We start from the raw sequence: 10,630 nt of genomic DNA, 5'->3' as shown, positions 1-10,630 counted from the left end.
AAAACGGATTGTTTACTAATGGAGCTAGTATTTTGACACATGTGCTTTGCATTTACAATGATAGCAAAGATGAAAAAATCTGGAGTATTGAGGAAGTGTGTGTGTTAAAAATGATAAAATATCAACATAAAGTAATGCCAACATTTAACATGCATAGAATTCAAGTTCCTCACATTTATTGTCAAGGCTGCTTCTATTCCCCATTTGTAACGGTCTGAGGCTGTGAAAATCCTTATAGTGAGTTCATGGCTGGGGCAAGTTTTGAACTGCATACTTCCTAGCCAGCCTTCTTTTAACTTAAATTGTGTAAGAACTTGCCACTTAGTTTGGTGGAACTTGTTTAAAGCATCTTGAGTCTAGCAGGTGGTCAGAATTCAGGATCCTGACTATAGTTTTCCTCAATGTAAGATAAACAAGAGTTCTACAGTGTATATCATCAAGCTAAATAAGAGAAATTAATTTGCTAATTTGGCTTTTGGGGGGGTTGATATTCCCTTTCTCCTTGTTTCCAGAAGTCCATCACCAGTAAAACTCTTTCCCTGCCTCACAATCTGCCAACTCCCATCTTTAAAGAAGAATGCCTATGATTTGTTGGGTAGCAGCATCTGCTTAATAAAATAATTAGCCTACTTTTAGCAACAGGTAAGAGAGAGATGAGGCAGCTGAAGCAATTTTGTGGGCTGCACCGCTTTTTGAAAGTGAAGATGCTTAGTTATATTGTACAGATAAATTCACTTGATTCATTCTAAATTGTATTGTTTTCTCTTTGCTATATAAAATCAGTACACAAAATGGCTAAATATGAACAGAAAATTATGAATATTCACTATATAAATTAATTACATAACCTGCTTATTTACCTATTGTTTATTAATCAAATCCTTACAGACACTACTTCTGCCCCCATGAAAATAAAAAATGTGAGTGCACAGACAGATTGCACAAGACAGAACACATTATAATGTACGTGCAAATGTACATGCATGCAAATTACCACCATGAGGAGGCCAGGAATCAGCTTTGCCTGCTGAACAGCAGCCTGAAGGGGGAGCGACTCCACCTGCAGTTGATCAGCCTTCAAGGGCACACAGGAGAAGGCACTGATGAGAACCAGCTGGCTTCAGCCTTCTTAAGCACAGTTTCCAGCAGCAGACAGAGGTTGGTAACAACGCTTGTAGTTCCTTGCTGCTTCCTGCTTGTCTTGGCCCTTGAGCTCATGATCATCAGATACCCTGGACCACCAGGCCACACAGATTGCTGTTCACACAACCCTAGGACTGGACCTGACTTCGGATGCTGACTGCCTCCAGGCAAGTACACCTCAGAGACTCTTCTGATTGGCTGGCCTCCCACTCCACGGAGCCCTGCATGTTGCTCAGCAACGAGACTACAACAGGCTGCTGGACATTACATAGAGCAAAGCACTTGGTACCTTTGTGTGTGGCTCAAAAAAAGTGAGCCCATCCAACCATAATTCTCCCAAAGGAGGAGGCACGAGGGCTTAGACAGGGTCCTAGAGTTCTCCCTCCTCCTTCCCAAAGCCTAGTTAGCGCACAGTTTTAGAAGGAAATGGGAAGGCTCTAGGACCCTTTCGGAGCACTCGCACCTCCTCCAAAAATATTAATCTGTATGAACAGAAGTTATGTTCTGATTTGTAATCATAAGATACATCCCAAAGGATTTAATGCAACAGTGTTATGTGCCGCCTGTTTTTAGAAATCACATTGGAGGGATTGCCAGAATGGGGCGTGTTGAATTTTCCAACTTTCAAATTCCAAAAATGAAGGGTGCTGAAAAGTTGCAACATGACTTGGGGATCCAAAATATATTTTGGTTAAACTGATAGGATATAATTTAGTTTTTCTTGGTAAGTAACTACATTAAAATATTGACATCTTTTATGTTTTTGTGGAATTTCCAATTTTAAACTTTGTCTTATTTTTGTGTGTGTAGAACACTGCAAAATTGCATAAAAATCAAAACTACAAACTTTGTAGACTTACCTAAACGTCCAATCACAAAACCAAAGCAGATTTTAATCCCTCATGCCAATAACATATTCTTAGACCCCTCACTGAATATACTTGCAAAAGTTAAGTTTCACCCCTAAAATGACATGCCCTACTGCCAGAATCTGTCTTTTAATTGCTGTTCATTGCTGTTCATCTCAACAAGGTGGTTCATGATTATTTTGCTCAAATTTTGACCTGCTTTCTAAGGACAAAGTTGCTGGACCAAGCACCCCCTGACTTAGCAGTAGAGGATTTTGAACAGTGGGTGTTGCTGGTTGTCTTCTTGAATTGTTGATCAACGTCCTCTCTAGATGGGCTGCTCCTTTGGGGAGATGTGTTGAGAGCTTCTGCATGGCTTTCTGACTGACAGCCACACCAATATAATCAGTGTGAACTCCAACCTTTCCCTTCTCGCCGCTGCTGACTTGGTCAGGGATTTTCAAAGGATTCAGAGTAGTGTCCAGTATTTGCCTTGCAACTGCTTCTGTGGAAACCATTGTAGCTGTGCCTGGAGAAAGGGATCCATGTCTTAACAGTGTCTCTGAATCATCATCTACCACATAAAGCTCATTGGCTTCATTACATGCTTGTGACGGAGTCTGTAAACTGGGTCCCAGAAGAACCTGCACATAAAACACAGTTGAAACATAAGACAATGCATAGTCTTGTTACGGTTTTGTTTGGTTCCTTACTATGACCCCAATTGAAAAGTGCACTAAATGGTAAATGAATTATTTCATATCAAAGTTAAATTTAATGAAAAGCATTTTCATATGATGAAAATGACCTGACTACCTACTGGTAATACTCTTATATGGTTATACCCTGGGTAGGCAAACTAAGGCCCAGGGGCCAGATCCAGCCCAATCGCCTTCTAAATCCGGCCCGCGGATGGTCCGGGAATCAGTGTGTTTTCACATGAATAGATTGTGTGCTTTTATTTAAAATGCATCTCTGAGTTATTTGTGGGGCATAGGAATTTGTTCATTTTTTTAAATTTCCAAAATATAGTCTGGCCCCCTCACAAGTTCTGAGGGACAGTGGATCGGCTCCCTGCTGAAAAAGTTTGCTGGGTTATACCATTCACCCATACATAACAGAATTTTCCAGTAGGGACTAGGTGAGCTCATTCACTCCCTATATACTGTACTATATTAAGCAAACTGAATTAATTTTCCATTAGGCATATCTCTTAGGCAGAGATCCCTAGCAACTAGTGTTTAGAGACATGCTATCTCTAAAATGAAGTCTGGGTTTCCCTTTTCCTTTCCTGTTGGTCTAGAAAGACCTTGTGCAGGTGTACATTAAGCACCCTGCCAGGGAGTTGGCTAGAACCATTTTAACTTGCAGTGTTTGCATAAAATCAGATGTCAACGTGCAATAGACAACATATACCATTTTTCTTTTTAAAAATGTAGGCTTTTATATACCAATTAAATAAACTCGGCAGATAAAAAGCTGCAAATGAATAGTTCAGCTATAATTGCTTTGGGCAATGGCGCATGGGTTAGGAATCAACCCTTATGTGAAAATGACCCCAGCATGCTGGTATTTTCCTGCATTTATTATAGCCTTTCTCTGTGTGTACTACTGTAGGTGACTGCATGGGAAAATCAAATTTATGATCCAGAAATAAAAACACAATAAAAGCCTTGCTGGATGAAAGGCCCATCTAGTCAAGCATTCTGCTCTCACTGTGCCCAACCAGGTCCCTATAGGAAGCCAATTCAGTGGGAAGAGATCCCTAGCAACTAGTGTTTAGAGATATGCTATCTCTAAAAGCAGATGTGTCCTGATGATGTCGCACTTGTCTGATGTTTGATTGCATTATAACTCTGGTTTTAATAGCAACCTCTTTTTTCTTTTCTTTTTTACCTTTTTACCTTACCTATAACAGAAACATATACAGAGAAGTAGGTAGTAATAAATGGTAATGTAACGCTTCAAAACAGTATTTGCATACCACTGGCGTGGTTCTCTCCATACTCAGCAGAGCAGCGCTATATTTTGGATTTGGTACAGCTGGCCAGCATAGCTTTCTTGATCTGCAAGGACAAATTTTGTTTAAGCTTGTAAGAACATAGCCATTTATTAACATCTTAAAAGTTGCACAAGCTCCATTCTGACGTCTATATTGGTCAGACACTTAACGTTCACCCACGTCTTTGCTGGTCATCAATACACCCTGTTGCTTGGCTACTGTTTTTACTGTGTTAAAGTTTAATTAATTGTTTTGATTGTGTTGGTATTTACGAACTGTAAACCACTCTGGAATTTTTTATGAAAGGCAGTTTAGAAATGTTTGAAAGAAAGGGGACCGCGTTGGCAGAAATGGGGTCAACAACAGCCTTTCTGCAACATTTGTACCAGGTTTTTTGTGTGGTGCCCTGAACAGTTGAAAGACCAAGTGCCAAGGGGCAGTTTTAACTGCTTTGGGTAACCATTTATGTGGTGGGTGGGTTTTGGAAAAGAAACCCAAAGGGAAGAGGAAAACACAATTCTTAAGCTTGAAGGAGAAAACACAGAGTAATTCCCAAATAATCACTCAGAACAAAAGAATATTCTCCTTGTCAGGCAGAAAAATCCTATGAGATGAGGGAGAGGATCCATGATGGGGTTATTGCTCCTTCCTAAGCTCTGGTGGCTTTTTAGCTTCCTATCCCTCTCTGCTTTTTCCATCTAAAAAGTTTAAAAAATAAAGGGAGAGAGTATGGTGTCCAGGGAAGAAGGGGGCTTTGGGTTCAGCAGAATCAAATCCTCCCCTGACCAGCCATGGAATGGTAAAGGGCAGGAGTGAGGAGAATGGACCACCCCTACCTAAGGATTGTCTTTTCCACCCACAAAGAGCTGGGCCTGCTGTTTCCTATAATGCTCTCCATGACTGCACCCTATATGGTCAGTTCTCTTTATATATTATGGCTCTTTTCTTTACAGAGTTACACACATTTTAAAAAATGCAGGCAGTTATCTTCTCTATTGTTCACTAAGGAGTAAAACCTACTTCTGGTTTCCAGTGTTCCAGCCAAAGAGTGCAAAGATCCTGGGAACTATTATTATTTTTATTTATTTCATAAATTGAGGCAGGGGAAACACAACCATACTTCAAAACATGTAATAGTTAAAACAGTAAAACAGATTAAAACTACACTCAGTTAATAAGCCCGTCCCTTGGGCATGTATTTATTCTAAATGTTATTTAAATGTTCATTTTTTAAAAAAAGTTTCCAGTAAACTATTTTAAAAAATATTTTAAACACATCAGACGATTTGCTCTTTCAGACCTGAATCTCCAGACCAAAGGTTGTTCTCAGCAAATAATTTACTCCTACCTGTCACAGTATGGTGATTTTCACGGGTAAACTTGCACATTTCATGGCCTTAAGGAATAGGCAGTTTATAATTTGCTAATGCCAAGTGCTTTAGAACCTTTATATTTCTCACTAACAATCCTGTATTGTAGGCCACTGTTACTTTTTGGTCAGTGTTCTATTTTTGTTTTTTATTTATTAAATTTGTATATTGCCTTATACCCATAGATCTCAGGGTGGTTTCATAGAAGGGAAACATAATGAGAGTGAACTGACAGAGCTTTAGTAGATGACTCCCTGGAAGACCCGCTCCAACTCTCTAACCATCAGACAATATTGGCTCTAACCATGTTGCTTACTTGTGCTTAATAAGTAATATAGGCTGGATGAAAATATGCAAGGCAAGGAAAACCTCTTACCTTTTAAGTATCAGGGAACAAAGCATGGCAATGGCAGCCATGGTGACCATGAGGCCAAGACAGAGGCCAGCCACACTTCCTTCAAACTCCCCAGGATCTGATGATTGGAATGTTCACAACACTCATTTAGATTACGTATTGGAAGACAGCTTAACAAATATCATTTGTCAATTGAACCATTTGCACAGAGGGCTAATGGAACCTCCTTTACAATTTTCAAGCAGGCCTTTTGCAGCGTGAAGCGCTTCTGTTCAGTGTTCTAGCTACCCCACTCTATCCAGCCAGCATCCTTTGGCCTCTGCACACACCCAGTTTTTACTGGGCTGTTTTGGGGGGTCTCTCCCTTTGGATTCCCCCAGACTTGCTGATCGCTCTCTCTTGCGTGCGATGCTATTTTTGGATACAGAAGTAACGGAACTCACAGCCTGAACAGCGGAAACAGAGGAGATTATAAATATGTCCCCTAGCTAGAAAGCTTTTCAGGGTCAACTTTCCTCCGTCAGCATAAATGCCTATTCCTTTCCATCTCATATTGTGTCCTAGTAGTCAATTAAAAATGAAGAAGAAATATTTTCCAAGGGATCCATTTGTGCTGAATGGGGGCTTATGCTTATTATGACCACACCTGCCTGACTCTTGTTTGTGGCTGTGCTGTGGCTAAAAATTAAATGGGTGCAGTTCTTACTTCCTTCAGGCTAAAATTGAGGGTATATACTATTTTTCACGGATCCCCTTCATGGATCACTGCCTTGCCGTGGCGAAGGGGCTTGAATAATTCAGAGAAGCTATGAACTATGCTGAGCAGGGCACCCAAAATGGACAGGTCATAGTGGAGAGTTTTGACCAAACGTGATCCACCTGGAGCAGGAACCGGCAAGCCACTCCAGTATCCCTGCCAAGAAAACTCCATTGACAAAGACAACAGGCATATACTAATAGGAATACATAAATAAATGCAGTACTCCCCCATACAAATAATTCAGGTAGAAATGGAAAGACTGACTACTTCAATGGTCATCTAGGCTGAGGTGAGTGACATTTCTGCTTATGTTATATGGGGACACCTATTTGTTCTGCTGACGCTCCCACCCCCACCAGCCCTCTGTGCCACATCCTAATCTGCTACAGAGGTAATCTCAGTCCTTGGGAGTTGCTTTGGGAATGGGGCAGAGAGCTTAAGTGCTCAGCAAAAATGGGGTGCCCCAGTATTCATGAGAGGAAGTGGGATTAGATGCCACCTACTGCTTTAATTGTTTGACACACTTATCCATCCTGGCAATATTTATATTGAAAAATAAACAAATTCTTAAAACCTTTGCAATACCATATTTCAGGGTAGTAAAAATTTGTGGCTGGCTTTGAGCTCCTTCTCCCTTACTGGTGAGTCCTGAGGTCTGCACTCTATAAAGAGTTTTTGCCTTAAGTCCCGTTATGAGGTACTTCTGAGTTGAAGAACCGACAGTAACAGCTGCAACACAAGAGGGAAGAAATCAAAATGCTATGACAGATCATGAATCCAATATAAGATTTCAATACCTCTGTATAGATATATACAGAATATACATCTGTAGGAGCATCACTGGTTTTTATCATGAGTTGGTGAGGCTCATTTGAACTGAGCCTTTAGCATCATAGACCAAGCCCTGTTGAATGCTCTTCCAACAGAAATTCAGCAGGGACCTTCTATGTTGACCTTTAAACGTTTGCTGAAAGCACTTCTTTCCCACCAGGCTTCTGCAATTAAACACTTTCTATAATAGTTAGTTGTTCTGACTATCGGAGAAAGAACGTTCTCAGTATGGATCTTGTTGTCCCTGCCATGAACTCAGCAGGGAACCTTAGGAAAGCCACTCTCTCTCAGCCTCAACTCTGCATCTGCAATATGGAAATGAGAGTACATGATCTGCTTTACAGGATTGTTGTGACATTTCTCTGAAGAAATAGAGGAAGTGCTTTGAGCATTCAAAGATGCCACGGTAAATGTGTTGTTGTTGATAGATAAAGGAGTCTTGGTGACTGTAATGATATCAGTTTGGGCATTTTTTTTTACACTAATCCAGTGATGGGAAAGTTGTCATCCTTCAGATATTATTGGACCACAACTCCCATCAGCCACAGCCATGTGCAATTTCCTCCAACGTTTTTCAATCTAGAAACAAAATGCTGCCTTTGAGTGTGAGCTAGAATCTTTCAATGATAACGTCCAGTCAACAAAGTGACCTACCTACAGAGAGGTTTTTCAAGATTTCGGTGTAGCGAATTCTGTAACCCAGAAGGAATCCTAAGCACTCTTCTGTAGGTATGGCATCCCATTTCACAACAGCTGACTGCTTCGTCACAACTGGAACGGTTACATTAGCTGGACCTTTTTTGGGAACTTAAAAGAGAGTCTCCAAATTAGTTGAGGGTTTTTTTTCTCCCAAACTAACTTTCCTCAGCTAGTTTTATGCATTTGCTGCCCTCTTGGACTTACCTACTGACTGGTGGACACCAAGGCTTTGGTCTGCCCCAAATGCATGAATCACAGTGGTCAGACTATCCCTGTGCAAGAATGGCCATAGTTGGTATCCCAGCTGTGGGTAGTAAAAGGCACTCCTAGCCACTGAGGTTACCTGGGCCTCCAGTGTTGAAGATGTCTCCAGGGGCATCCTCAAACTATGAACATACTCTTTCAGAGGAAGTGCAACCCTGTTCAGAACAGCTGAGTGGCCCATCTCCTAGACATGGGAGCCACCCACCCACAGCGCCTGCATTTCCCCAGGGTTCAAGCTCAGTTTACTGGCCAACATGCAGTCCACCACTATGTTCAGATCATGCAACAATAAACCATGATTTATTGCGATGTCCATACTTATTCACAGTGAGAAAGCATATGCAAACTCCCATTTCCATCATTCCAAAATTTCTGCCAGAGTTCTGATGCAGCAGAACTGAAGTAATATCAGAATGTTTGAAAAAGAATAGAGCAGAATAATGTTTTATGGAAACGTGGGGGGGGGGGGGAATATAAATAAAATAATTGAATAATAATTGAATTATTGAATAATGATTAAATTGGGGGACTAACTTCATCAAATGCCCCAAATAAGTCCATTATAGTGTGGAGTATACACTTACATCAGGGTAGTTAACATGGCTCTTGCCAGGTGTTTTGGACTACAGTTCCCACAAGACCCAGCCAACATGGCCAATGGTTATGGGTGATGGGAGTTGTAGTCCACAACATCTGGAGGGCAACATGTTGGTTACCCCTGCCTTAGGTTAGTGTCCACTCATTGCAGTAGAACCCTTATGAGTGCTTATTAAAAGTTGGAATAGAAACAATAAGAAATTATATTAGAAAAAAATATGAAGATATACCTCCTTCCACTGCATAGAAGTAAGTCCTGGCCAGTGTCCATTCACGCTTCATGAAATCCTCACACCGACAGTCAAATGCATGAAATGTTACTTTATATAACTTATACGGTTGGAGGCCATCTAGATGGTAGACACAGACATTGCCACTTGCAAATGTATAATTCATAACATAATTCTGCCACACGTACACCTGAAATCTAGGAATCTAAGAAGACCGTGCACATGAATTTGTTGGATATACGTGCATTCCCATCCACCTTCAGGTAATGCGAGTGTTCAGTTGTTTAAATCAGATGGCATTATATAGCAGATAGCCTTGCTTTTCAAAATATGCTAAGCTTGCTACATCTACAAGGTTGAGATGCTGTGGGGAAACGAAAATGACTTTACTCCTGATGGTTCAAGTATGGATTTTTCTTGTTCCGGAAGCTTTAAAAAAAGCAACCTGAAGGGGATGAACATGTAATAAAAGAAGGTCAAGGAAAACAGGGGATGAATAATTGATGGCAACCTCAGATCAGATGCCTTCCAAGGTACATTACGGCTAATCCCGATTGATCTGTTTGCTAGAATCACCTGTGCGATCCCTATCAATATGCAGAAAGAGAATGCTGCAAAACGTCCCTGAATTAGAGGTTCTTTGCAGATAAATCAGATGGTCTTCGTATAACAAGCTAAGGAATTATTATTGGGCTTTGCAAGGACACATTTTCAGGAAGATGAGGAAAAGCTATCTAGCCTGTGACAGGACAGTAAGTACACTTCATGGCACTAGGTGGCTGTGGGCAAAGGGAATCTTCTCATCTATGTATATTGTTGTTCTGCTGTGTCTGAAATGTATAAATCTTTCCCCCATGGCTTGCTAATGAGCAGGCACAGTGTGGGGTTTTTGATATATCTGTTGTTTTTCATCTAACCACTATTGATGGTACTTTTTCTGAAACTGGAATTCGTTGTTAGTGGCTGGGATGATGAAAAGGGAAAGCAGGACAGAGCAGGAAAGAAAACAAAAGTGAATAGTGACTGGATATACTTTGGATTCATTGAGGTCTGTGCCTTTGGCTTTGGCATTGCATATTTCATCCAATACTATGCAGGATTTCAGTGCAAGCTTTCACAGAAACAGAAGATGCACAGCAACTGCACTTGCTTTCTATTATCCAGTTCTGTTTGAAAACTTGTTTCTACAGCTACAAAACTTGCCGGAAATCTGAAATCCTACAAAGTCTGTTTGGGCTTGCTTGACAGATGACTCTGACAGTGCTTATGTTTCTGGTTTTATTATAATGCCCTGGTTTTCTTGGTTAAAATATGGCTAGCAATTTTGAAAATAAGATCCACTGATCAAATTATAAATAGCCCAGAAAAGGAGATCCACATGTCAAAGCAGGTTTCCAAGGCCATAGATGATGTTTGCTTTCAATGGGCTTAATCACCCTGCACTGAACAGCACAGCACAGGGCACTGCTAGTGCACATGCAGAGACACACTGAGAATATGGAGGAAGTGGATAAGGAGAAGTTTGTCTCTC

The 10,630-nt window shown here is 40.8% G+C and overlaps 1 protein-coding gene across 2 annotated transcripts in view; it reads right to left on the bottom strand.

Annotated features, from left to right (window-relative positions):
* Positions 1-523: 523 nt before the first annotated feature.
* Positions 524-10,630, bottom strand: part of LOC310659873 (interleukin-6 receptor subunit beta-like) — a 76,903-nt gene continuing 66,796 nt past the window's right edge. For both annotated transcript variants that reach the window (XM_083403926.1, XM_083403927.1), the window contains 6 exons: positions 9,100-9,219; positions 7,964-8,116; positions 7,064-7,207; positions 5,740-5,836; positions 3,976-4,057; positions 524-2,635 (listed from right to left, as the gene is read on the bottom strand). In XM_083403926.1, coding sequence (XP_083260052.1) covers positions 2,168-2,635; positions 3,976-4,057; positions 5,740-5,836; positions 7,064-7,207; positions 7,964-8,116; positions 9,100-9,219 — 1,064 coding nt within the window. In that variant the 3' untranslated portion in view covers positions 524-2,167. The remainder of the gene's footprint in view (positions 2,636-3,975; positions 4,058-5,739; positions 5,837-7,063; positions 7,208-7,963; positions 8,117-9,099; positions 9,220-10,630) is intronic.

The sequence above is a fragment of the Podarcis tiliguerta genome (genome assembly GCF_965153285.1).
Source record: "Podarcis tiliguerta genome assembly, chromosome: 11".
Classification (NCBI taxonomy): Eukaryota; Metazoa; Chordata; class Lepidosauria; order Squamata; family Lacertidae; genus Podarcis; species Podarcis tiliguerta.
Note: the sequence above shows the minus strand (reverse complement) of the source record. Positions and strands in the feature narration are given on the sequence as shown.